At 39.1% G+C, this 27,996-nt stretch overlaps 1 protein-coding gene across 4 annotated transcripts; it reads left to right on the forward strand.

Annotated features, from left to right (window-relative positions):
- Window positions 1-35: 35 nt before the first annotated feature.
- EYA3 (EYA transcriptional coactivator and phosphatase 3) lies at window positions 36-27,990 on the forward strand. 4 transcript variants are annotated; one of them, XM_081961875.1, is made up of 19 exons: window positions 36-167; window positions 5,045-5,143; window positions 8,800-8,843; window positions 9,390-9,469; window positions 10,341-10,407; window positions 11,083-11,225; window positions 12,904-13,041; window positions 15,121-15,203; window positions 15,389-15,572; window positions 17,075-17,214; window positions 18,329-18,412; window positions 18,790-18,879; window positions 19,431-19,489; window positions 20,304-20,461; window positions 21,584-21,698; window positions 22,980-23,101; window positions 23,277-23,377; window positions 25,404-27,671; window positions 27,815-27,990. In XM_081961875.1, exons 2-18 carry the CDS (start codon window positions 5,111-5,113, stop codon window positions 25,482-25,484), a joined length of 1,722 nt encoding a protein of 573 aa, XP_081818001.1. In that variant the 5' UTR covers window positions 36-167; window positions 5,045-5,110; the 3' UTR covers window positions 25,485-27,671; window positions 27,815-27,990. The 4 variants fall into 4 exon arrangements, with proteins under 4 accessions (XP_081818001.1, XP_081818000.1, XP_081818003.1 ...); XM_081961874.1 differs by having other exon boundaries at window positions 55-179; XM_081961876.1 differs by lacking the exon at window positions 36-167 and adding an exon at window positions 318-512.
- The last annotated feature ends 6 nt before the right edge of the window (window positions 27,991-27,996 follow it).

A 27,996-nucleotide genomic window follows, 5' to 3' on the forward strand; every position in this document is an offset into this window, starting at 1 on the left:
GGGTTCCTTTCCGTTCTCTTTCTTTTCTTTTCTTGTTATTTTTTTTTTGGGGGGGGGAGTTTGTTGTCCTGTTTGGGAATCCAGTCCATCGCCGGAGCCGCGGTGGTCGTCATCCACTCCGCCATGTCACCTGGCACCAAGGCCGGCTCGGCAAAGGTCTCCTCACGGTGAGAGGGGAGGTAAAAAAAAAGTGTTTCCCCCTTTTCCTTCTTCTCGCGCGATCACCGCGCGGGCCGGTGGGCGTGGCCTGGGCAGCGGTTGCCGCGGCCCCGCCCCCAGGGGCTGTTTTCCTCCCCTCCCCCTCTCCATCCGTGAATGGGGGGAAGGGAGAAGAGAGGGCAGTTGGGAGGGGCGGCGACGACGGCGGCGGCGGCGGAGGAGCGCGTCAGGGGAGGTGCCTGCAACTTGTGGAACTCCCCGCCACGTGATGCGGTGACACTTCTGTTTCCCCCTCAACAATCCCCGGTTTTCATGGCTTTGAAAGAGAAGCCGAATGCCTGGAGGAGGAAAAGGTCTGTTTGCGATATGAAAACCTGGACTTAGCATAGTTACGTTAGCCTGACAGGGTTGCTTAATTGGTGGTATGTCACATATGTGGGCAGATACAACATTTTGTATTTATTTATTCATTCAGCCACGTTGATGTAGTGTATATTGTGGGGGGGACACTTTGAGAGCTGTGTGCGAAGGTATTTCATTTTAATGTATGCGGATTCAAAGAATAGAATTCTTTATTGGCCAAGTGTGATTGGACACACAAGGGATTTGTCTTTGGTGCATGGGCTCTCAGTGTACATAAGGAGAATAAAATACATTCATCAAGAATCATAAGATACAACACTTAATGGCAGTCATAGGGTACAAATAAGCAATGCACTAGGAAACAATATCAATATAAATGGTAAGGATACAAGCAACAAAGTTACAGTCCTGCAGTCGTAAGTGGGAGGAGATGGGTGATAGGAACGATGAGAAGACTAATAGTAATAGTAATGCAAACTTAGTAAATAGTTTGACAGTGTTGAGGGAATTATTTGTTTAGCAAACTGATGGCTTTCGGGGAAAACCTGCTTGTGTGTAGTTGTCTTGGTGGGCAGTGCTCTTGTTTTGAAGGTAGGAGTAGAACAATTTATGTCCAGGATGTGAGGGGTCTGTAAATATTTTTACGGCCCTTTTTTTTGACTTGTGCAGTGTACAGGTCCTCGATGGAAGGCAGGTTGGCAGTAATGGTTTTTTCTGCAATTCTAATGTTAGCTTAACAAGGTACTTAATTGGTGGTTATGTCACATGCGTGGATATATACATAATTTTGTATTTATTTTGTCATGTTGATGTGTATATTGGGGATGGTGACCCTTTGAGAGCTGTATGCAACGATATTTCATTTTAATATATGGCTATTCAAAGTGACAATAGTTATTATTCTATTCTTATATTATATTATATTGTATTTATTATATTATCTTTTTATGATACCTTTGCCAAGTGGCAAGCAGAGGTTTTTAGCATCTCAGACTACCCTTTGAGGAGCTCATCCTGATCTCCAATCCCCACCCCCACCCCGAGACCAGTTGGCCAGATTTATCCTTTTATAAGATTATGATATTGTCAGTCTGTCAGTCTGTTAGAAGATTTTACATCAACTGAAGCATGACTATGGGTTAGCAGGGTTTTCTTAGACAATAAAATAAGATGCAGGTAATCCTCGACTTACAACAGTTTGCTTAGTGACCATTCCAAGTTACAATGGCACTGAAAAAAGTGACATGACTATTTTTAACACTTGTGACTCTTGCAGTATTTCCATGGTCATGTAATCAAAATGCAGACGCTTGTCAATTGACTCATATTTATGACGATTGCAGTGTCCCAGGGTCATACGATCACTTTTTGTGACCTTCTGAAAAACAAAGTCAATGGGGAAGCCAGATTCACTTAACAACCGTGTTGCTAATTTAACAACTGCAGTGATCCACTTGACAAATGTGGCAAGAAAGGTCATAAAATCAGGCAAAATTCACTTAACACATGTCTCCCTTAGCAACAGAGATTTGGGGCTCAATTGTGGTTGTACGTTGAGGACTACTTGTACTCTTCTTTGTATAGACAAATGTTAACATTGGCTGTACTGATTTCAGAGTCTCAGCAGAAGAAACTTAGTGTTGGACAACAGTGTTGTCATGGCTTTTTAATTTCTTTTATCCTTGGCCATTCAACTTACTGCCAGAGCTTTAAGGAACTGAAATCAGAAAATGTCTAATGTGTGATGAGGAGGACATCCTTGCTTGGTGAGAACAGGTGCAATATAAATTGTTGTTGTTAGTTGCGAAGTCATGTCCAACCCATCACAACCCCATGGACAACGTTCCTCCAAACCTTCCTGTCCTCTGCCATCCTCTGGAGTCCATTTAAGCTCACACCATCTGCTTCAGTGACTCCATCCAGTCACCTCATTCTCTGTCATCCCCTTCTTCTTTTGCCCTCAATCTTTCCTAGCATCAGGCTCTTCTCCAGTGAGTCCTTCCTTCTCATCAGGTAACCAAACTATTTGAGTTTCATCTTCAGGATCTGGCCTTCTAAAGAGCAGTCAGGGTTGATCTCCTCTAGGACTGACCGATTTGATCACCTTGCAGTTCAAGGGACTCGCAGGAGTCTTCTCCAGCAATATAAATATCTGAACTGCAAACAAGCCAACCATGGTTTGGCTAAAAAATTACATTGAGAAGAGCATTGTCCTGGTGATCATGGATAGGTGTTGTAAGATATTTTGTATTTACATGATAAAATGAATCCTAGTTTGCTCAATTCATTTCATTTTCTAGTACACTTTCACTTGTAATTTTATAGAATAATAAAATAGGACTACAGTCCTTTGCACAATTAGGAGTTTCACTGAATCTAATGGGATTTCCTTTTGTGAATATGAATAGAACATTACATTGTACACTAGATGGCTTATAACATGTTTCATTTTACTTTCCTGTTATGATATTTTTTCTCTGATTATTTTTGTAGAAAAATATATTTTAATATTTGTGCTGAAATGATAGGACTCATTCAGAGATAAAGATTATGAAACTACATTTTCTATATTTATTGCAATCAGTATTCTATTCACACCATATAGTTTTTAAGAGATAATAAAATGTTTTAAAATAGTTTAAATAAAATAAAATTTCAGGAAAATGCTAATTTTCTACGTTGAAAGGAAGTATCTACTTCCTTTTGATCTTTTTTGGCACTTTTTGGGTTGTTAATCTCGATTGCTGAATTCCAAATAATATGTCTCCTTCATGTTTGTATGACATTTAAGCCAGAGCCGTAGATTAATGCAATATACTCAACCTGCTCTGGAAAGAAAAAGAATAAAAAATATTATAAAAGATAAAATTATTTAAAATCCATCTACTGTACAATATTTTTGGTTCAGGTTTCATAAAAGTGGCTTCACTATTTCTAAGAATAAAACCATTTGACTTTATTTATACTTACAGCTCTTCCTGTACAAAAATATCTTTAGAAAACTAGAAGTTGGCATGAAGCAGGAAAGTAGATTTTTGAAATATTTGCTATTGGTTTTGACTTGGAGCTTTTGGATGAGTGAGTTGCCGTCTTATTAACTTCAGGAATATTTTATGGTGGACATTATTGATTCAATGAAATTTCTCAGTAATGTTGGAATAAGCAAGAAACATATTTGGTACAGGCAAGTGAAAATTTGAAAATATTACTGGCTTGTTTATGGCAGGCACTAACGCATTTTTTTAATGTCTTTGAACCGTTCACATGGGATTATTTCTAATTATAAGACAAACAAATAAGAGTGAAAATGTGAATAGCTCTGAACTTACTTTGCCATCACATGGCAGGCAATATCTTAATTTTCAGATCAAAGAATGGATGACTGAGAATCAAGATATTAATTTTCAGGCATTTGTTTTAAATCTTATTTTAATGAGAATTTCCTCACTAAAAAAAGCGATAACACTGCAGGTAGGTTGTTATCTGGGAATAAATCCCATTAATCTCGGTGATTCATGGTTAAGAATCTTTGGGGTTTGTTTTGAATTGTGTTTTTTTTGGGGGGTGTTAAGAATTCTAGAGGCATAGGATTGCGTCAGCCAAAATGGATGTTGTATTGAATATAGTTTTATACAAAATATGATTTAAATTAACTGTTTAAAAAGCATTCACAAATTAAAATTTAAAAGTAGATTGTTGGTAAAGATCCTAATGCAATGGCATATTGCTGATGAGGAATTTTACAATCCTGGTAGCGGCACGAAAGAATTATTTTAAGTGAATGTATAAATTAATAAGATTGTCAACAAATATGTTATTAAGCTGTTTGGGGGGTTTAATTTTTTTTTGTGGTGATTCAGGGCAAGCCGAAATCTTATTTTGATTTTGAGTCTTGTCTTCTTGCTTTTATTATGATAAATGTTTGTAGGTCATCATAGGTTTTGTAATTCTTGTTATGGTGTGATTTTGGTCTTTTAATCTGAAGAGGAGAGATTCCCTTTATGCTTGAACATTTGGAGGTGCATAATTTATTTGTTAATCTGTTTTTCAAATAGAAAAAATTCTGATGTTTGTATTTCTCCTTGAGGTCATGTTTGTATTGTAAAACAAGTGTTAAATAAACACACAAACTTAGGTAAACAGAAGTTTTCCAAACTGTCATTTATTTGTATTTCATCTGTGGCTTATATTTCTTTAACTTTCTGATGCTTTAATTTTTACCTTGATATTTTATTAACAAAATATCAGTAAAAAGAAAGGAAAAAAAGTATAGCAACTTGAAATCCAAGTAACAAAACAAATGCAGTGGAAATGAGGTGTGTCCTTACTTGCATAATCTATCTGCTGTAGCTTGAGGTTTAATGGAAAAGACATGCTTTTTTCCATATGTTAGAGTAGTTTCTCTCTATATATATGGGTAAAGCCAACATTTGTCTACAAAATGACATATTAAATGGCTAAATGGCATGGATAGCAAAAACAATAAGCAGTTCCCAAAAAACATGGATCTTGTCTGTTACAGGTTTTGAAGGCAGAGAGAAAGACAGCCATTCTTCACGTTGGAGCCCTTTTGAAAAAGCTCGCCTCCATGGAAGAGGTACAAGATTTAGCAGAACAGCCAGTGAGTATACAAAAGAAACAGCAAAAGCGAGGGGAAAAAGGGGCTTTTTCTCTTTTTAGGGGATTTTCTAGAGAATAGCTTATGCATCTTATTTTATCTGTGGGGTTAAAAAATAAAGACGGACAAGACAGGTAGACGATTGAAATAAAAAGAGTGGCTTGCTAATATTTCAATATATAAAACTAGTTACTTGTCTGATACCATTATTTGAATTTCTCAGAGTTCTAAAATCTCTACCAACCTCTGTAAAAGAAAATGATTTGGGTGAAATCAATAAAGCCCTAGCAATGAAATGCAAATTCTAGACTTTTGTGTGTTTGGCTGCTTTTTGAATCATGTCTTTGGCATCATATTTAACTATGAAAAATGGTGAATAAATTTTCTAAATAAGTCCTGTCCACTGGCCATAATAAAGGATGATGATGAATTGAGATGCCATAGGTTAACAAGGGGGCATTTTATCTAAAATGCCAATGAAAAACCATTTTCATAATTAATATTTACTTACTAATTGCTAATAGTAATGCAACCGTCCCAGTAAAGAGTCCCTTGGAAGAACAGGAAACCTATAGCAAACGCATTTTGACTCTTTATATTTCACCTCGAATCCCCCTTATAACAAACAAATCTTTATCTAATTCTGAAAAGTACAGGAAGAAGCAATGGGCCTGAAATATTTTGGTAGCAAATAGGTGCATATCTATGCTTCTTTTTAGCAATCACAAAAAAGATCTTTGCAGCATTAATAGATGTTTCTTCAGTTAAAAGCTGGATGGGGGTTTTCCTTCTTTTGAGTTGGTCACTATAGAGCAAAATGCTACTTTGCAGTAACTCATCACCATGGCCATATCAATGCAAGCACATGGATTTTTTGAGACCATGTTTAGCATATGGTGGAGCATTGCTTTTGTTTAAGAATCAGCTGGAAATAATGGAAGAGAATAGTCCTTAGCTGCAGCCTATCAAAATAGAAGTAGACCTCAGTTGATGTCGCGATGACACGACATGCAATCTTGGGGCTCCAGGATTGCTGTCGATACCTCTGTTGCTGGACGGTTCTGAAGGAACGGTGATAGAGAAGAGCATGTCCTGCTGATCTCAGGGACATTACAAAGTCCATGATCGATCCAGGAGAAAGCTCTTTTTGCCGGCTACAAGAGAAGGAGCCAAAATGGCTGCAGAAGGTTGGGACAGTCCCCTGAAACGGAAGCAGAACAGGAGAAATAATGTGTCGAAATGGTGAGAAAAATCCTTATTATTAGAGAAGAGAAAACCCAAAAGACTTAGAGTTAAAATAAAATTGAAGAATTGAAATAAATAAAATTGAAGTAAGCGGCGAATTAACCCTGTTTTAAAACTATTGTGTTATCTTTTTCACTTTAATTTTGTTTGTTTTCTATGGATGGACTTTTTACAAATGCCTCTTACTTTTAAACTGGACTGGTCTTTTTTTCCCCTTCTTCCTCTATACTTTTTCCATTTTTTGTATTTGTGGATTAAAAATTTCTTTCCTCGCAAGGCTTGGCCGGATCATAATCTTTAAACATTTTCCCCCCCTTCTCTTCCGAAGTTCGGAGCTTAGAAAGAGAGGCAAAAACAGAAGGAAAGGATGTAACACTGCCATCTAGAGGCTAGAAGCTTGGCAACATCTGATAATACAAAGCTATTGGTTTTGTGTACTGAAAGGGTCAGTGGAAAACGTCTTGTTTATACAGGTGTTTCTTTGAAGGAAAGAGAAAGCTTTGTCCTGAAAAACTTTACTGAATTTGTTTGAAACCTAGCAAAAGCCTTGGATGTTTATTGGCAGTGTTTATAACCTGGAAAAATGGCCCAATATGAAGAAGAAAAGGGACTAACATTGCAAAGAATTATGCTAGAAAGTCTTAATAATCACAGAGAATTGAAAAGAGACTTGAAATTATAGATCAAAATACAGAAAGTACGGAGGGAAGAGTTGAGAATACTTATAAAACAACGATGAAATTTGAGGACAGAGTTTAAAAAACCACAGAGAAATATGAAAGTGATAAGAAAATTGTTGACACTGACAGCAAATCGAGAGTGGAGGGAATTGACAAGTGTGAAATACGGAAAGGAGAGATCGATGAACTGGAACTCCATCTCAGATGTCAAAATATAGATGAAGAAAGGGGAGAACATTTGGCAGAAACAATGAGAGTAATTTCGGGAGAAACACCAGCAATAACAAAAGTCAAGCTGATGAAAGGAACAGATAGAGGGTTTCAAATCTTTATAAGATATGCAATGAATAACAAGTTGTCAAGAGAAGTCCACATATCAAGAAAACACTTAGAATACAGATTCTACAAATGGCAAGAGATATTGGACTGCACTATTTCTGGAAGGATACAGGATGATGAAATGAAATGTCACAATAAAATTGAGTTAAATGTAGTTAAATTTTCAGTACTATGTATAAGACAAAGTAATAATAGCTATAGTCAAATGATTAATAATGATAATAAAGCATTTATATATACTAGATTGATAATATGAAACTTTATACAAACTGTAAGTGAGGATGATGGAGATGATGTTGGAAAACCTTTTTATAAAAGATAAATAATTCTATATAGAATAGAATATAAAGATGTAATATCATTGGATGATTTCAGGATGATGTAATGAAATGCCATAATATAAATTTACTTCAAATTTAATATGTTTCATATAAAAAGGATATAATAATAGCTATGCTTAATGGATGTTTAACAATTTGTATACATTGGAAAAAACATGGAATTGAAAATTATTAGAGAGTGTTATCAATGCTAGAATAATAGAATGACTTAGAATAGGATATAAAAAATTCTTTATTATTGGATATATTGAAGATGATATAATGAATCATTATAATATAAATGGATACATATTTAGAATACCTTGTTTAAAATGGAGAAACAATAGTGGTAATCAAACAAATGAAGTATAATAATAATGTATACAAAGATATTTGATTGACAATATGTGATTTTTGATAAAGCTCAAGTGATGACTATGGAAAGGACGCAGAAAGACCTTGTAACCAATCGACACACTGTATGCAGTTGAAGAGGTTTTTATGTTATATGTTTTGTGTATTTGTGTTTGTTTGAAAATAAAAATTTTATTTAAAAAAATAGAAGTAGTCCACAGGCCAGAATATGAAACCTTCTAAATCTTGATCTTTCTGTCCAGATAGATTGCCTCCCAAAAACAAAGAAAGCTTTGAGTTTATTGAACATTGTGAAATTCTGGTTTTCCATTATCAGAGTGAGCCATGACAAAACTTGGACAAGTGTATTCTCTTTACTCTGCTTTACACAAGCAGAGTTTTTCATGAAACTAGGCTTTGTTAATTGTGATTTGTGCAAACTGGTCAGTAAGAACATGCCTAGTTAGACTTTGGCTTATTCTTGCTGATGAGTAGAAACATTACTGGGAATTAAATTTCAAAATTGAAACTGTCCCTTTACATTCAGGAAAAAGGAAGAGTATATGAATGAGAGAAGTGTGGAGACCTAAACATTGCTGTCATAAATCCTCATTCCTGTTATGTCTCACAACTCAGCTTTTGTGACTCATACTGTTGCTCATAGTTAGAGTTTTTATTTGCTTTCAAATTGAATAACCTCATATCATACTTATCTCTGCAGATAAAAAAGGCCAAGATGCAGGAATCAGGAGAACAACTATTAAGGTGTGCAAGTCTCAATTTAAAAAAAATTAAACAAACCTCATCTAATTTTTGTAGGTTTTTTTTAAAATGACAAATTATGATTTGGAATGTATTTTCTTATTGATAGCCTTTTCATTTAGTATGGACTGGACGTGACAAGTCCGTTAATTTTTATAGTAGTCCTCAGCTCTATAAAGTTGGTCACTTCAGTTGATATTTCACTGATGAGGGACTGAGAAAAGATATGAGCTTTTTCACATTGAATTTCGGAAGTGTCTAAATTTCATTTAGTATCATGATTAAATTATAGATAATGCTGAATAAACCATAATTTGAACTTTCTTATTTGTTTAACCAGTTCTGCTAGCAGGAGGAATCAATTAGAAAAATTGAAAAACATGATTATTTCAGAATTTTAAAAGAATTTTGGCTAAAATATACTTATACTTATAAATGTGGGTATTGCACACAGTTTTAAGACAATTAGCATATGTTTGGGATGATAACAATATTTAATGGATGTGACAACAGTTTATAAGTACTTCATTGTTTGACTTCATTTTTCAGGCAAGTGAGCAGCTCGGACAGTAATGATCAAAAGCCCGAATCTTCAAGTCTTGCTTCAAACCTGTCTATATCTAATCAAAGTAAGTGATTTATTTATCTTCCATGTTGATTAGGAGAACTGGTGGGTGCTTGGCACCTGAATTGTGTCTGTAACATAGCCCTTTTATTTAATTGTTTGATTTGGTATCATCTACCTCCAGAGCAATGCTGGGCAGTTCATAATAAAACTGACATGCTAAATAAGCAAAGCAACAAAAAGTTGCAACAGAAAAATCAGACTAAAAGAGGAAAAATCCTTACAATTGCCATGGATTTATGATTTTTTAAACTATATTTATAAGCTAGGTTTTTAAAGTCATCATCTTCCTGTGATCCTTAATGTTAAGAAAGTTATCCTAAATTTCAAAGTGGGAGCATGAGTAAGCATACCCCATATGCACCAGAATGCATATTAAATCTGTGCAATGTATCCTCAATTTCCTGGGGTGATGAGATTCTCACTGCAGAGGCAGCTTCACTTTTTGTTGAAGCAAAGATGCCTCTTCTAGTCTTCTTGCGCTCACTTGCTCAAAGCCAGAAGAAGCCTTTGTGCAAGTATTGGACATGTCACTTGAGTTCTTGGCATGCATATGTTACCTGGAGAAATATGTTCATCACAGCAGATCACCAAAACTTTGGGTGAGCTATGCTGAAAGAGATGAACAGACATCTGCCACAAAACTTAATAAAACTTTGCATGGCAGACCAAAGAAAAGGAATATGAGAGTTTTGCTCTTGGAAATATTGTGTAAAATTTAAAAAGGTTGTTTTGCTTGAGTCTTCCTTAAATGTTTCTTTTGAACATTTGCACAAACCTAATGCAAGTTACAGTTAAACACAGCCTCACACATTAATGTCACAGTTTGTGTTAAATAACTATTTAAGGTCATTTTTAAATATTGTATTTTGCAGTCTTGCCATGCACTGACTACATCTCAAGGTCATCAAATGACTATACCTCACAGATGTATTCTGCAAAGTAAGTTGAACTAAGTTGCTTGTTTCTGCAAAATGTCACAGCAGAAATGTTTGGTTCATGTAGATGTTTAATTGCACAATACAACATTTTTTTTCTGAGATCTATGGCATCTGTATGCATAGGTCCCAAAAGGAATTGTCAGGGGCCAGTGGCTCTGTTCTTTGAAGCTTCTCCATTCTTTTCTTTTGACTAGGTGGGAACATCTGATCTAACAATTATGCTGCCCCTTCACGACTTCCTTTGCCTTGCATGTACATATACCCAAGACTGAACAAGATTCTAATAAATATTTCTTAGCTGGTATCAATTTGTAATTTGGACTGTAAGGAGCTTGGGATGGCACAGAACATAGAAAGCTTCACCAATCTGTGCACAGCCAAGGAGGAAGGCAGAGCATTCGGCAATAGATCTAGGAGGTGACATGTTGTTGTTGCCTCTGGGTTCTTTGGCAGCCGTGATGTTAACCAAATCTACCACATTTCCCTTCCTTATCAAGAGATGAAGTGTTGACACTGTTTAGAGGAAAAAGAGGTAAGGTGAATGCACACACCCCCTTTGATCTTTCCATGGCTGCTGTTTTAATATTATTGAGGTACTATTGAGTTGCAAGATGACAGGTCTCCCTGTTTCTGTAGCAGCATCCGATAACAACAAGGTGTTTTTCTTTTTATGTAGGCCATATGCACACGTCCTGTCTGTACCTGTTTCTGAGACGATGGCCTCTTATTCTGGGCAGACTCAATATCAAACCCTACCACAGTCCCAGACATACGCTGTTTATCCCCAGACAACCCAAGCCTATGGACTACCTCCTTTTGGTAAGGTTGACGAGGATCTGTATAGGGCTTTGCTGTCATCTGAGAAGTTTTGCTGTTACATGTAAGGTGTCCTCTCTGAAGTGCTTTACACAACTGTATTACAAATGGGCACCTTTTGATTATCTGATAGATAATCAAAAGGTGCCTATTTGTAATACAGTTGTATAGAACATGCACGTTGCATAACTGGTGGAACAGGTAGCCTTCGAGTTAGAATCACAATTGAGCCCCGACATTTCTGTTGCTAAGTGAGACATTGAGTTTAATTGAGTTTTGTCGACCATTTTACGACCTTTCTTTCCTACGGTTCTTAAGTGAATCACTGAGGTTGCTAAGTTAGTAATACGGTGGTTTAAGTGAATCTCGCTTCCCCATGGACTTTGCCTGTCAAAAGGTGGCAAACTTTGATCACATCACCCCAGGACACGGCAACCGCCATAAATATGAGTCAGTTGCCAAGCTTCTGAATTTTGATCATGTGACTATGGAGATGCTGCAATGGGCATAAGCGTGAAATGCACTCATAAGTCAACTTTTTTTCAGTGCCGTTGTAACTTTGAATGGTCACTAAATGAACTGTTGTAAGTTGAGGGCTACCTGTACCCCAGATTTCTTCTGTGTAAGTTGCCCAGAGTCCCTCAGGGACACTTGAGATGGCAGCAAATAAATAAATAGATGTTTGAACCCAGCCACAATTATCAACAGATGACAGGAATAGAAGGGAATTTACATAGCGATAGCACTTAGGCTTATATATCGCTTCATAGTGCTTTACAGCCCTTTTAAAGCGGTTTACAGAGTCAGCATATTGGTCCCTACAATCTGGGTACTCATTTTGCCAACCTCAAAAGGATGGAAGGCTGAGTCAACCTTGAGCTGGTCAGGATCGAACTCCTGGCTGAGGGCAGAGTTGGCCTGGAATCCTGCATTCTAACCACTGCGCCATCACGGCTCTCCGGAAGATTGCAGAAGAGAAATGGGCCCTGTTGCATTTTATGTGACAGCGTAAATTGGCCAAATCAACGTCATTTGTTTTACTCTGAGGGCTGTACTCTTTGGTGTACTCCTGTAGGCATACGTATCATGTACTCATCTATGATATATCATGCAACAGTGATTATCAACTGAGTGAAGTTAGAATCTCTACCCTCTGTTCTTTGCCCCAGAGCAATTATAGAAAGAGGCAGCTCTCTTGTAAAACTGCCCAACTGAGTCACAATGGCTTGCTGTAGGGCAGGGGTGTCCAAACTTGGGAACTTTAAGACTTGTGGACTTCAACATGCTGGCTGGGGAATTCTGGGAGTTGAAGTCCACAAGTCTTAAAGTTCCCAAGTTTGGACACCCCTGCTGTAGGGAAAACACTAGTCATCCAGAGGCATTGAGCTTAGGAGGAGCCTGGTCAGCAGCGCCTGCACAATTCTCTCTTCTTAGGAAAGCTTGGGAATTAACCTCATCGCATCTCTTCTGATTTATTGTCTAGCTTTCTTTTTTTTCCTTCTTCCTTGACCCTGCTGCTTCACTCCCTTCCCCGCTTCTCCAGGCTTAGACCTCAGACTTGCACATTTAACAGCTCCTCTACCTGTAATTGTGTCACTTGTTCCCATCGGTGAGAAGAATTTGGTGGCCTGGCTGACCACAGCCAGCTTTGTTTATAATGGGTGCAATTTATCTGATTCAGGTGCACTGTGGCCAGGTATGAAACCTGAGAGTGGTTTAATTCAGACTCCATCTCCAAGTCAGCACAGTGTTCTTACCTGCACTACAGGGTTAACCACAAGCCAATCCAGCCCAGCACATTATTCTTACCCTATTCAAGGTAAAGGTCAGCATGGTTTTTTTTTATTTACGTACCTCTTCCTGTAACCTGGTCAAGGAGCCACAAAAGAGGCCAGCACGTTTTCGTCTCTGTTTTGTGCATGCTTCTCTTTGCTTGGCGAGCTCTGCTTCTGCCACCTCTCTTGCTCATCGTTTGCCTGCTTCTCTGCTCTCTCACCAGGTGAATTTTACCATGCTCTGCTTTCAAAACCCTTATAGAAATGGGGAGAAACCCTCCGGGGATATGAGACACATGTGCATGCATACAAATGCTTAAAAAAAACAGTGGTGATGATAATCTCCTTATTCAGTTATGTTTTCTGCCCTGTGCTTAGGTTACAAGGAATACATAAAGGTTAGCATAATCAACCTGCAGTAACTATTGATTTTACTCAACAATCAGCATCTGCAAGTCCCTTTTTAACCAATATTAAAATCCATCAGAAGTTTTCAAAGTTGCGACAGAACTATTCAGATCCTTTACTCAACCTGCCGTTAAGTTGGAAGGAATAGAAATGTGCTTTTGATTTCTAATAAGCAGTTGTCATTAAAAAAGGGGGGAAAAAACCTCAGCTCGTTGAATGGGCTGGATACGATTCAGAAATATGTGATGGTACGTTGCATTTAAAAATACAACATAGCAGTAAGTGACTTTAGCTATCACTGAGCAGATCTCTTTGACTAATTGCAAGCAAGGAAAACCTGGAGTGTTTGCCAGACAGATTCAATGACATTGTGGCATTCAACAACAACAACAACAACAACAAAAAAAAAAACAAAACACCAAAGCAACTCTGAATATTTGATACCCTGCAGAAGTAGGAAGGAAATGCAGTCGGATTGCTGCAGTACATCTTACCTGAAAGGAGCATCCCTAAGTGGATTGAATCAGTTTGCAGAATGACAGGAACAACAATGTGTGTGTGTGTGCATGTTTGTTTTTCTTTAATTGATTAAGAACTAATTTTCAAGATATCAGTGGGCTACAGTTTTGATGAAATAAAGTAATTCTATATAGCACTGAAGTAGGTCATCCATTTGAATGATGAAATTGTTTCAAAGTCGTCTTGGGAGTTGCGGGTTGCTGTTGTTTGGGATAAAGATCAGTTTCCATTAGTATCCAGCTTATAATCACTTCAGCACTGAACTTATGTGCAACCTGGAACAACATGTACCAAAGTGCATCTTTGTACCCTAATGAGGAAAGTTATCCTATTTAAAGGGTTCCCTTCATACTAGTCTCTCAGCTGTCTTCCAGGTTCCATTTTTCTTTTCCAGCTGATACTTATGATTATTAAGCACACTTAGTTTTCCTAAGGCCACTTCTGATTTGGGTGCCCTGTTGCTTTATTTTGGGGATAGTAGTTCTGAAAAGACCTACTCATAAAGTGACATTGTCTGCCTGTTTTCAGTGGCCCTTTTTAAAGTTCCAGCCCTCTTAGAAGCAGGCAGAATGGTAATGATGTTGATCCAAGCAAAACTAGCCACACTGGGTCCCACGGAAATCAATGTGACAAATTAGTAATGCAACTGATTGCAGCTTCAAGTACCAGTGCAGTCCTACACATTACAGTGTCCTAAATTGATGCTCTCTACATATTTTGGACTTAAAGCTCCACCGTTTAGCAAATATGTCACCTGACATTTAGCAAAGATTAGAAAATGGTTCCCATGGGTGTCTGTTCAGAGGTAGTTTTCATTGACTTATACTTCACTCGTTCTTAGATTAACTTGTATAAATTTATACTCTTAAATGTTAGAATTTAATATAACTAACGGCTTATGCTATGGTTTTTTGGTATGCATTTGTGAGAAGAGCAAATTACATTCAGATAGTGCTTTTTTAAAGTAAACCCAAAAGGCATTTAATTATTTTGAAAAGGAAGAACAGTTGCATGGTGATGTTACTGGGTCATCTTGTTCAATGTTTCTGTGACTTCCTTTGATGAAGGGAAACATACGGTAGTTCGAACTAAAGATCCTGGAAATGTTCCATTTTCCTCCCATTAGGTAGTTTTAACAGTCCTCTGCACTTTCATGACATGGATTAATACACAGTCTTCTTCTGAATTTCCTACAGCTTCAAGTACCAATGCCAACTCAATTTCCACTTCCTCACCTGCGGTCAACATTTCAGCAGCCACCGCCAGCATCTCTCAACAGGTACATAATCCTCTAGTATAAGTTACCTTGTTCGTTGTAATGCATTTTATCCCATGTTCCAATATATCTAGTAACTGGATGATTTGAGACAATAATTTGATTTTATGGAATGTGTAAATATCCAATCTGAGACATGGATCTCACTGTCTTTGCCCTCTTTCAGTTCTTAATTTTTTTTCTTAAAGGAGTATCCTACATACACCATCCTTGGCCAAAGTCAGTACCAGCCATATTATCCCAGTTCAAGTTTTGGCGTGATAGCACCAGCAGACAGCAGCACAGAGACCAACACGTTGACATCTGCCACCTATCCTTCTGAAAAATCAAATGCCATGGTGCCTACTCAGACGGTGCAGAGACTTTCCTCTGGTAAACTCAGGGGGGGAAATCGATTTGTAAATGCTTTTTAGATCGGTATTTCTTAACCTCGGCAACTTTTAAGATTTGTGGACTTCAACTTCCAGAATTCCCCCACCCAGTATGCTGATCTAGAGGGCAGCGGGAGGCTATGGGGTCTCAACTATATATTAAACTTGCTGGTAACCTGGCGTTGTCCAGGTATTTATTTATAGGGGGGAAATGTCTGGACCAAACGTAATTTCTAATGTTGGATTTTCCCCCTTACCAGAGGGAGCCCCCTTGTGGAGTACTGTGAAGCCCTTACCATGGCAACTTCACTGCGCTGTACAGTAGAGGCCATTTTACTGCAGTACAGTAGAAGTCATTTGAAGGCACAACAGGCTGTATGGTAACAGAACACACAATCCTGAGGGGTGTTAGGGGTGTCTTACCCCCATAGTATTTTTCTGTGTAGAGAGTTTCCAGAGAGTAAGTCATCTGTGTACCAAGTTTGGTTGAAGTTGCTCAAAGTGTTCCAAAGTTGTGCTGGAACACACACACACACACACATCCATTTTATATATATAGATTGTACTGTAGAAGTGCATTTATGTTGCTCCTAGCAATGCCTATTCCTTTTATTGATGAACTGAAAGTGAACCAGGAAGAAAAGCTCTCCTGTCAAAAGACTCCTCAAATTGAGAGAGTTTCCCATTGAGTGGACCAGCAAGAATTTAACTCAGGTTCTGATTTGTGCTAATTCAAAGTTAGCACTGTTTTCCATCATATTGTTGCCCAGTTGCCCCATTAGGATAGATAATTTTGGTGTTCTTTGCAGCTTTGTTCCACTACCTGGAATAAATGGGTTGTCATCACCGCTCATCCTGAACTCTAGATCATTAAAGCTTGCAAAGATAACGTTTTAGAAAAGGAGGAGGTGGATGCATTTTTAAGGAAAGGCATTACATTGTTAGAGCAAAAACTGGAAAGTGATGCAGACACCACATCTGAAAAGTGATGCAGAGGCCCCCTTAGATTGCATCTCATTCTAAGAACACTTTTCCTATGGGTAGTCCGGATGCTTTTTCTGGATTTTTCATGGGACGCAGTGGTTAAAATGCAATATTACTAGCTAACTCGCTGCCCACTGTCAGGAGTTGAATCCTGACTGATTCAAGGTGGACTCAGCCTTCCATCCTTCCGAGGTCGGTAAAATGAGGACCCAGATTGTTGGGAGCAACAGTCTGACTCTGTAAACTCGCTTAGGGCTGTAAAGCACTGCGAAGCGGTATATACGTCTTAAGAGCTATTGCTGATATGTCTTTGAAACGTTCATTTTATGCTTACCATTAATTTCAAGACCCTTTTTATTCTCTTTTTACAGTTTTACACAGTTGTCTGCTTGCTTGTTTTCTTTCATTTTCTTGGATTAGTTTTTATTTAAAGGTTGTTAGTTTGAATTATATTAGCTGCACTGGAATACGTTATTGAAGGCACAAGATGCATAAAAATTGCTGTTCTTTTTCTTCTAGGTGATCCATCTACCAGTCCGTCATTGCCAAGAGCGACTGCAAGTAAACTTGTAGATGAGCAATCTAGGAGAAACATGACTCCAAAAAACAGAGGCAAGAGGAAAGCAGACGCTTCTTCACCGCAGGACAATGAGCTTGAAGTTTGTGTTTGCTACTTTTCTCCCTCTTTTTCTTTCCCTCTCTCTCTCTCTCTTTTTCAAGTCTCAGAAATTTGAATAATGGAAAAATAGTTAAGTTAGGCAATTGTAGTCTGCGAGCTGAATAATCTAATGGGAAAATTGGTCTCTTTAACTTTCTCTTTATCACTATAAAACAGGAGAAAGTAGCTAAGCTAAGTGGGACTTAAAATTGAAAGATGAGTGTCAGTGTTCCAAGTAAACCCCCGAGCGTAAGAAGTCTCCGAGGCTTGAGGTTCCTCAAAGTTACATTTTATTAGAGATGTCATATTGGCACATCTGGGGAAACTCGAATCTGAAAGCTTCCAGGGTTTCCTCACCCAAATGAAAGTCCAAGTCCCTGCCCAACACCCACATGTCCATCCCATGGTCCAGTTACAGCACCGTCCCAACTGGAGATGCCTCCCAGTTCCAACCTCCCAGGTGCAGTGCAAGATGGCCTTGATCTTCTGAAAAAGGAATGTTATTTTGACTATGTCACCCATGCTCCATACAATCCCCCCCCTCCCAATTTCCCACACTAGGAAATGTAGCAGGCCTGAAGTCCCAACGACAGAGATGGCTTCTAGGCTTGGCACACAAGATTGCCACTTGAGGAGCATGAACGTCAAATGAAGTATTGTGATACTAAAAGAATTTTACAGTTCTTGATAAGGATGAGGGCAACATCTATTGAATAAGGAATGCCAGGTACCCAGTTTCTTTCCCTCAAAACATGGACCATCAATCTACAGGTGTCACATTACAGTATAGAGATTAGAACTGATGCAATACAAATTTGTCTCAATTTCTCCGGAGGTTCATCTTCATTTCTGAAGTTTATAATCTAGTTCCACAAATGACTCAGTGTCCTCTAACAGGGTAAAATATAGTTTGGCGGGGATGTATACCACAAACAAATGCCTTCTCCTGTCAAAAGTTAAGACTGTTGTAATTTGGGACTGTCTTAAGTCACTGAGGTTTTCTTTTTTTTTTACACTAGCAAAGATGGGATGGGGTGGTTTTGAGGCACTTGGGGGGCGGAGAACAACCAACCACCACCAACATTAACTTACTAGCTTTCTGCTTCTTTCCTCAGCGCGTATTTCTGTGGGACTTGGATGAGACCATCATCATATTTCATTCTCTTCTGACAGGCTCATATGCCCAAAAATATGGGAAGGTATTGATTTTTGCTGCTGTTATATTTACTGTAGAATGTATAGATGATTTCATCTATTCTCTTAAATTAAGCCATGGAAAGGATAACCCTGGAATTTGAAGTCTGACAAGCAAAGTCAAAAGAGAAGCCAGAATCATTTAACAACTGCAGTGATTTACTTAATAACAAGAAAAGTCACTAAATGGAGCAAAATTCACTTAACTGTCTTGCTTAGCAGTGGAAATTTTGGGCTCAATTGCTGTTGTAAGTTGAGAACTACCTGTAGATTAATAAAAAATAAAACAAATAATTCACCTGGATAACATTTGTACTTGCTGCAAGTTTCTATAAATGTGTCTTTTGCATTAGAATTTCTGATGTCTTGTTCTAACTTTTAGGATCCCAGTTTAGTTGTTGGCTTTGGATTAACAATGGAAGAAATGATTTTTGAAGTGGCTGACACACACTTGTTTTTCAATGACTTGGAGGTAGGCAAATTCTGACTTTGCATATCTTGGAATGTCATCATAAAAGCTATTAACAAGACACATCCCGAAGCTGTTTATCTCTGTTAGTCAGGACTTCAATAGGAAATGAAACCAAATTGCAAGTCTGAACTTCCAAATTACTCAAGATGAACAGTAAGACACCTGTGTTACTCCAATCGTAGTTCCCTTTTTTCTTAGTATTGTAACCAGTAGACTAATATCCTCCTCTTTGTTATTAGAGATGAAAAAAGTATTAAACTCAGATCTGATTTGTCTTGCTTCAGTCCTCTAAATTGCTTTAAAGTATAATTTTGTGGAGTGCCATGGCTTATTGGTTTATCATTGATCGTGTTCTCTTTAAATGAACATAGAGATCAAATGGAAGCCTTCCATCACCCAAACGATTTGTATTAATCCACAGAGACAAAGCTAGCTGGCTAGGAATTCTAATCCATTAAGCAGGCATCTGATAGGGGGAAAGTGCATGGAATGCTATTGCCAATTAGCAGAGATCATGACGGGGCATCATAGATTTCTTTCTTTCATTACAGGAATGTGACCAAGTACATGTAGAAGATGTTGTATCAGATGACAATGGCCAGGATTTAAGGTTTGGATCTGAGGGATTAATATGGACAATATTGATATGCATATATAATGCCAAAGAAAAAAAATATTATCAATGTTGAATATTTACAAATTGAACTACTGTTCTTTGGAATGACTTTTGGATTTTCCTACTAAAAAGGGAAGGAAGGCTAGCACAGTAACCATAAGCATTCAGCAACATCGAATTCCTCCTTGTGAATAAGGGCGTTCTAGAGCCTCAAAGCACTTGATCGGCAGACCAAGGGAATGCTTAACATACAAAGAATTCAGCAGGATGCTAAACATAGAAAGTGATGTGTTCAAGCCAGGGTGGATTTGATTTACATCAAGTTGATTTAAATCACGGTTTAAATCACTAGTAAAATGGCTTGATTTAAATCAGCTCAATTTAAATCATAATTTTAAAAGAGCAACTGTCATCTCTGTCCCGCAGCATCTCCTCCTCTGTCCCGCTGTTGACTCACCGACAGTCCCAATATTGCAGAATATACAGCCTCATGCTATATAACTAAGCTTCATTTCATGCTGAATGAGCTTATTAATGTATCTTAAATAGAAAACTATATTTAGATAGATTTTTCATTCCAAAAGCATTTTATTGAAATACATTTGATAAAAATTAAAAACAATCTGATTTAAATTTTTTAAAAATGCGATTGTTTTGATTTTTTTAAAAAAAACATCGATTTTTATCCACCCTGGTTTAAGCTAAGGATATCCCCTGAAAGTAGGGCAAGCAATCTAGAATCTTTAATAACTATTGAAATCCAGTTTGTGAGATCCATCTAATCCAAAGCCTTCCTTTTCTATTCCAGCAACTACAATTTTTCCACTGATGGCTTCAGCGGGTCAGGAAGTAATGCCAATCATGGTTCAACAGGAGTCCAGGGAGGAGTGGATTGGATGAGGAAGCTGGCATTTCGCTACCGGAAAGTACGCGAGGTCTATAATAAATACAAAAACAATGTTGTTGGTGAGTACCAGTAGGGTTTTTTACGCTGTTCCTACAGCAAGCAAGATAGACTCTTCTGTTAAAAATTGTTAAGCTTTTGGAAAGAACCAGAATCAGCCAGCCAGCCAATAATGACTTTATGGTTGATTAGCCAATTGGCCATATCAAAATGCAAAATGTAAAACACATAAGACAGAAATGGAATAAAAGAAGCAAATTAAATAAAAAGAATAAAATACAAATACGAAGTATGTGTCAGTATGTCACCCCTACTACAGTTCATCCCAGTCAGACCTGTCTATGTAGATTTCACCTGAACTGTTTTATTCAAATCAGGCCATCCATCCAATTTTGGCAGGACTTCAATAACCTATTGAAAGGTTACTAGCATTAGGGTAACTGCGTTGAAATGTTCACACTTGACATACGCAGTCATCTGGATTGCAACCAAGAGATATATCACAACCTTGGTGTAACATGCTTCTCCTTGAGGAAGATGGTAGTCTAGAAACATGAAATATAGATAAATAAAATAAAATAAAATCTTTCCCAGCACAGTTCTTGTCAGCTCTTTGATTGAGTACGGAGCGTGGACTCCCCGTGGCTTTGATGGCTATAGAATTCTGGGAATCGAAGTTTACATATCACAGATCTGTCCAGGACATGCAGAATTCCATTTTTTGTGAAGTGCCTTCAGAGGATTTACTTTCACACACTGCTTTTTAACGACACCAAAACTATCCTCTTTTTTAATAAATGTTATTTTTTCCCTGTGGTAAAAAATATATCCCCTACTTCTACAACTAGCTCTATTCATATGTCATGCATTTGTGAAAGTCATAATTTTTTTAGAGAAGGATAAGGCTGACTGGAGTAATAGGAGATGTTTTATATGCATCTGTTTATGAATTTGAACATGATTTTAACTTACAAACTAAGACAGTTTGGAAAAGAAAAAATGTAAAAACTTGATGGTCTGATTGAGTATGTGAAAAATTACTTTCTGCTGTTTTCATAAAGACATCTCTGAATTGGAAAAATAATCCCAATTTATTGACTGCAGAGATCACAAAGTTGGTCCCTGAGACTAATAACATTTCTATTTCCTGATTAACTTCATTTGTTTTTTTTTCCCCTCTCTAGCTCTCCTCAGTCCTGAGAAAAAAGAAGCACTACAGCGATTAAGGGAAGATATAGAAGTGTTAACAGACTCTTGGTTGGGAACAGCATTAAAATCCCTCTTGCTCATTCAGTCCAGGTACAAAAATGAGACTCCCCTGTAGCAGAATAGTTCTGGTAGAGTGCCTGCTACCACATTGGTGTGTGATGAACTGTCTCATAAACAGAATAGTGTTAGAAATGTCCAACCTGAATTCTAAACAGGTGGTCATGTGTTCTGACCTAGGCTTCTCAAGATCATGAAGCAGACTCCTCGTCCCGATAATACCTCTTTTATTTAGGTTAAAGGGAATTCCTCTCCATCAAAGTCCTGGCAAAGAGTCTTTATGAGATTTCACAACTACAGACCTTTAGCAGGCTTGGAGAGTTGCTAGGCTGACAGCTTCCAAGTGCCACGCTGTAGCAGCAATTACTTGGCAAGAAGTCAGGAAAGACCTCACCCTAATGAATTGAACTAATTGCCTCCTGCAAACTCCCCTCCCCTTTCGCTCCTCTTTATTCCCTATGGGAAGGATCATTCACTGTCCACCTGTGGCTTTTCTCCTGAGCCGGCCCTTGTTCCTTAGCTGTTCCCTTCTCCTGGCAGCTCTGCGCATGCACACATCAGGAACAGGCTCCAGCTGTTCTTCTGCCCCACTGATACCCAACTCCAAAGGCAGCTGATAACTGTTAGGCGGCCCTGGCCCCATCTCTGCCTCAGACATAGAGCCCTCATCAGAGCCTTCCCCAGACTCCACGACTGGCCCATGTTCCTCCCCAACCTCCTCACTGTCTTGAGTCTGCTACCAGCTCCGCTGGCTACTGGTGGGCCAAAACATCATGTCTCAGTGAAGAACCTTGTAACTGGGCACCCAAACTTAAAGGTCACGTCTGAGCAAGATAAGCCAGAATTGTTTAGAATGTTAATATAACCTTGGATGACCCTGTGATGATACACTCTTATTTGTTCTTCTTGGAACAATGCTGGAATAGCTATTGAGGATTCTGCTCTAGTGAACCAGCTATGGTTCGTTCATAGCTTATTAAAAGTTCAAACCAGAATTCCAGGTTAGCCTATCACATTGTCTAAATTTTTCAAATCTCCAGGCTTTGTAAGGAGAAGCAATATATGTACCTGCTCTTCATTCATGATTAAGAATTCTCAAATACTGGCCTCCGGCTATGACTAATTGTGGCCATTGCTGCATAGGAGATTTAAATTGAGCTTCCCTTTATGGTTATTCTTTTCCCGCTGCGTCTAGACGTCGGTTTGGAGATATATTTTTTTCTTTGTCGTTTGTGTAAACAGATCTTTTATGAAAGAAGGCAAATATACATGTCCCACATATATCTTCTTTTCCTCCTTCTTGTTTTTCTCTAGAAAAAATTGTGTGAATGTCTTGATAACAACCACTCAGCTAGTGCCCGCTCTGGCCAAAGTCCTGCTTTATGGACTTGGGGAAGTGTTCCCCATTGAGAATATTTATAGTGCTACAAAAATAGGTAAGTGAATTACATCAAATTCCTCTGGGTGGTGTTAGGAATTCCCATTGGATGCAAATTGAATATGGAAAGAGGGAGGGAGGGAGGGAGAGAGAGACTGACTTTAATGTGTGAAATCATCAGAATCAAGTATTTCTTTGTTTTAATCACAAAGATATGTGTCCCTTCCTGGCAGGTAAAGAGAGCTGTTTTGAACGAATTATCTCTCGATTTGGAAAGAAGGTCACCTACGTGGTGATTGGAGATGGCCGTGATGAAGAATTGGCAGCCAAGCAGGTGACTGTGGGCTTCATTCTTTTTCTCCTATTAGCACCCAGAATGGTCTGTTGTCCGTTTCTGCCAGCTCTTTGACTTCAGAGCAATCTAGGGCCTTGGCCACCCCTCTCCCAGGTACATCCATAGATCTGAAAATACCTTCATGACTGATGGGCTGTTAAACTTTGCTTTCTTGGGTGACTCCAACTCTCAGAAAGTAAGTATTACATTTGCCCATATTAGTCAGCACCGTTCAGATTATGGGCATGTATTCTTGCTGCATGAAGAAAGCTGAATGTGGTGGCTAAAATGTTGCACTTGGTTGGGGAAACCCAAATTCAAGTCCCCATGGAGCAAGCAGCTAACATTGGGCTAATCATACTCTAGTCATACATAATTTATTTTACTGTTGATATGCACTAAGAATGAGCAGAGGATCTTGAGTTTCCAGAAGGACAATTGGATCTAGTGATGATGATAACAATGTCGATAAATAATAACGGAAGAATAGGTAGCCTGGGATCTGAAAGTTTTGTGTGCCCCCATCCCCCCAAAATGAATTTTTTTTCTCAACATTGGAACTCCTTGTTAGGCTCCCAAAACTATGGAAGACACACTGAGGTTCTTCTAAGCAATCATTAAATTAATATAACTTTTTTGTGTGTGTGTGATGTGGAAGATTGCGTAGATTTATTCAAAAAACCAAGGCAAGAAATGATGGGTTTAATTGACAAGAAACAGCAGGAAAAGAGAATCTTGACAGCAAAAGCAACTGGGGAGAGGCTTCTTGACTTATTAAAATTTTAATGAGTTTTACAATTGTTTTCTCCCTCCCCTCCCTCTCCCCCCAACCCTACCCCGTCTCCATCCCTCCCTCCCCCTGACCTCCCAGAGCAAATTACAGGGTAAAATCATTTGACAAACATATGCTAACATAGGCTAACTAATTTTAACATTCGACCATTCTTGTGCTTTAACTCCCGCTTTCTCCTACTAACTTTGAATAATTTGTAATATTTCTTATGCCTTCATTCATAAGCTAATTGAAGCTTCTTAGTCTGGTATTTCTTTTGAATATAATCAATCCAAAAGTTGATATAACTTTTATTGTCATTTTTTTCCTGTGGGCACACTGGCATACATTAAAAATGAAATTCTGTTTTCTGCGCTCAAAAGTGTACACATACCTAACACACATATAGACATGCTATTATATACATACATATGTATATACCTACACTGTAACATATAAATACATATAAATACTAATCACTGTCCATCTTGATTACTGATAGAAGAGAATATTTGTAGCTCATGGTTAAACGGTGGGATCCTTGATGCTCTCTGAGTTTGGTGGTTTTCGTGCAGGTGTTTCATTTCCAGACTAGGTAACATTGTCAGTGCCCTACCCTGTTTCCCCGAAAATAAGACTTCCCCAGATAATGCCTAATCGGGCTTTTGAGCATATGTGCTAAAATAAGCCCTCCCCGAAAATACTGCAACACAACAGCAGCCATGAGGTGCCCACACTCACTGCCTCCAGTGCCTCAAAAATAATAAGACCTCCCCAAAAATAAGCCCAAGCGCTTACTTGGGGGGGTCAAAAAATTATTTTTGGGGAAACACGGTATTAATTCCTTTATTGTTCCCCACCCATGGAGAAACTAAAGCAGACGACATGCACCATTAAATACTGAGATCTGGTGGGGAAGAGTCGCCTTAACTCTTCCTCCCACACTAAACTTTGCTGTCTCTTGCTACTCTGGAATGCATCCTCTCCGTCCTGGGAATCCAAAGTACATCACACTCCTCCAGCAACAGTTGCTGTAAATTGTAGCACAACTTCCCTAAAATTACAAAGTCTTTCCCCACCCCCCAAAAAAGAGGGTGGGGGGGAACCAGCATGCAGAATTTCATACCACTCACTCTGCCCCCCCCCCCTTTGTGCAGAAAAAGCCTTAATGATACCACTTCCTTTGCAGCCCACCTTGTCCCCCTAGCCAGAGAGAGCCCCATTCCTCACCGTACAGTTTCTCTTCTTTTGCAGCACAACATGCCGTTCTGGAGAATCACAAATCATGCGGATCTGGTGTCCCTTCACCAGGCCCTCGAATTAGACTTTCTGTGAGGACCTGGGCACGAAGCATCTTGGCCCTGCTCCCAACAGTCACCTGGTGGCTTAAACAGGAACCAGTCTGGGGACTTTTTTCTTTCATCCAGACAAAGAAATGCAGCCAATGGAAGTGTACAGCAGGAGGTTCTTCTCCCCATCGCTGCTTTCCCGGGAAAGCCGACAAAAGCCTTGGCAATGCAGCTCTGGTGCTCGAATGGTTCTCTGTGGGTTTTGGGGTTGTTGTTTTTTGGCAAAAAAGGGAACTTTGGGAAACTTCCAGGTGCAGAATCTCCAGCAGCAAAGGCCTTTCTCCCTGTGCAGTCCTCTGTGGTATTATACTAAAGAAGAGAAAAGCAGTACGGTTTTGTAGAATACTTTTGCCCCCTGCAGACTTCTTTCAAGCTGTTAAATGGGAAAGGAAGGCAAATGGATTTTTAAAAAAATTTCTTTTACGGAAAGGGGTCCAGGCATGTCTCCTTTCTTGCAAAGCTCAGAAATAGCAGTGTTTATATGTGGGGGGTGGAGGGGGGAAATCATAAAATAAGGTGTGTTGGATGAAGGGGAGCTTTCTCTTCTTTCCTAGTAAGCCAGGGACCGAAAATATCCAACCATTCCCTTGAGGCACCATGGCTGTCCCCGGATTCTTTTTCCAGCAAATATACCCACTTGACTAGCATAAGGTATATATCTTTAAGTGAGGACAACTCTAGAGTCCAATTGTCCCCCCTTTTCAGCACCTGCATAATTGGGTAACAAGAAAGCTCCTGTTCTTAGATCCGAGATGGCAACCCTGCCAGTCCACGATAGGAGTCCCCTTCAGATGCCCACTTCCCATGCGCCAAGGATAGTGTCCTCTTTGTTGTGATTACTTCCACCGCAATTTTTCTGAGGCAAGGATTTGGGTAGAACAAGGTGCCAAGGAGGAGGCGAAGGTGGGCTTACAGCACTGTAGGACATTTTTATTTCAACCCCAGGGCAAAAGAGATCTCATCTCTTCTCCTTTGCAGAAGTTGACGGTGAAGGCAGCAGCCTGCTAATGTTTTAACAATAGGCTCTCCAGTTTTCCTATTTCCATTTGACAATGGTACCTAATTTTTTTCAGTACTGTAATCTCAGCTTTGGCTCGATAGCAACTTTGCACCCCCCTGCAACTTCTAGCTGCCCTCCCCCCCACCTTTCTTTCGATTGTCAACCTGGAAGCTGTTGAAATAGTAAACAGAAATGGAAGTCACCCTCATGCTACTAAATGGCAGACCAGAACGGTGGCTCCTTGTTAGGGTCATTCCTTTTGATGTTAAGTGTGTGGTAGACATTGATGGGGCAGATGGTGGGCAGCAACATCGTTAGAAAAAAAGGTTCCTGTTTTCCTTGCTCAAGGAGATGCCCAGCCTCCTTGTTGCCCGGTGTCTTTTACGAACCCTTCAAAAGACAGGCCTAGCAGTGTTTTATTGGATAAAAATATACTCTCCCTCCCAGATTCCCCCCACCCCCCAATACAGAGTAGAAAGAGCCCCCGTTCTGCTCAGTCGCTTTCCTGCAGATTGTTATTTCTCAGCAAAAGCGTGGAAGTCATTTGCCTCGAGGGATCCCTGCTTGACTTTGGAAATAACTCTTGTGCCTTAACTTCTTCCTGGAGTCCTGGAAACGTCGACCGTTGCGTGGAAAAGGAGCATAAAAGCCTCTTCCGTGTTGAACGTTAATCTTTTGATTCTATTTTTTTAAGCAATCTCAGTCAGCATAGCCAGTGAATGTTGAGCCCCCAGGAAACTGGCTTAGAGGGGGCTTTTTTTTTTCCCCTAGAAAGAAGCCACTTGCCAGGTTTTGAAAACACCTTTGACCACGTGGGAAGCTTTTGGCATCAGGTTCTGATCTTTGTTAACGCCTCCTCTCCAATATACATGGCATGATTTGTTTCCCTAAACCACTCAGGGCGACGGTACATTTTCCGCATTAACTTTTATAAAGGTCGATTCAGCTCTCGCACCACTGACGTTGCTGGCTGCTTTTTCTCTTGGGGCTTCGTAGAATTTGGAAACCAGTGTGTTGCCACCTTCCTTCCCACCGTTTAGCTCTCAAGCATGCCCGTTTTTATTTCCCTAATGCAAAGATGGATGGACATGCAACATCTGAAGTAGGTGGGAGGCTGTCACCTCCCACCAAGTGCGAGAGGCTGCAACTGTAATTGCATGCCGTAAGCCAGGGGTGTCCAAACTTGGGAACTTTAAGACTTGTGGACTTCAACTCCCAGAATTCCCCAGCCAGCATGGCTGGCTAGGGAATTCTGGGAGTTGAAGTCCACAAGTCTTAAAGTTCCCAAGTTTGGACACCCCTGCCGTAAGCAAAAGTAAATTGCAGTTGCTCCCTCGGGATCCTGTCAATGTCCTGGTGTCAGCTAAGCTTATAATATGGTAGTGACTGGAGGGCATTAAATGGCTATATAGATTCCTTAAACATCATGTTCTATGTAATGGCAACTGTCCTGTGAACTGGAAAAAAAATAAAAGTTTTATTTTCTATACAACCCCTC

Source organism: Natrix helvetica (genome assembly GCF_964273705.1).
Source record: "Natrix helvetica genome assembly, chromosome: 9".
NCBI classification, from domain to species: Eukaryota; Metazoa; Chordata; class Lepidosauria; order Squamata; family Natricidae; genus Natrix; species Natrix helvetica.

Excerpts from the sequence above, each read along its gene's own strand:
- EYA3 (XM_081961875.1), top strand. The coding sequence starts at position 5,111 with ATGGAAGAGGTACAAGATTTAGCAGAACAGCCA. Across the intron at positions 5,144-8,799 it reads AAGATTTAGCAGAACAGCCA|ATAAAAAAGGCCAAGATGCA; the intron begins GTGAGTATACAA and ends TTATCTCTGCAG. Across the intron at positions 8,844-9,389 it reads TCAGGAGAACAACTATTAAG|GCAAGTGAGCAGCTCGGACA; the intron begins GTGTGCAAGTCT and ends TTCATTTTTCAG.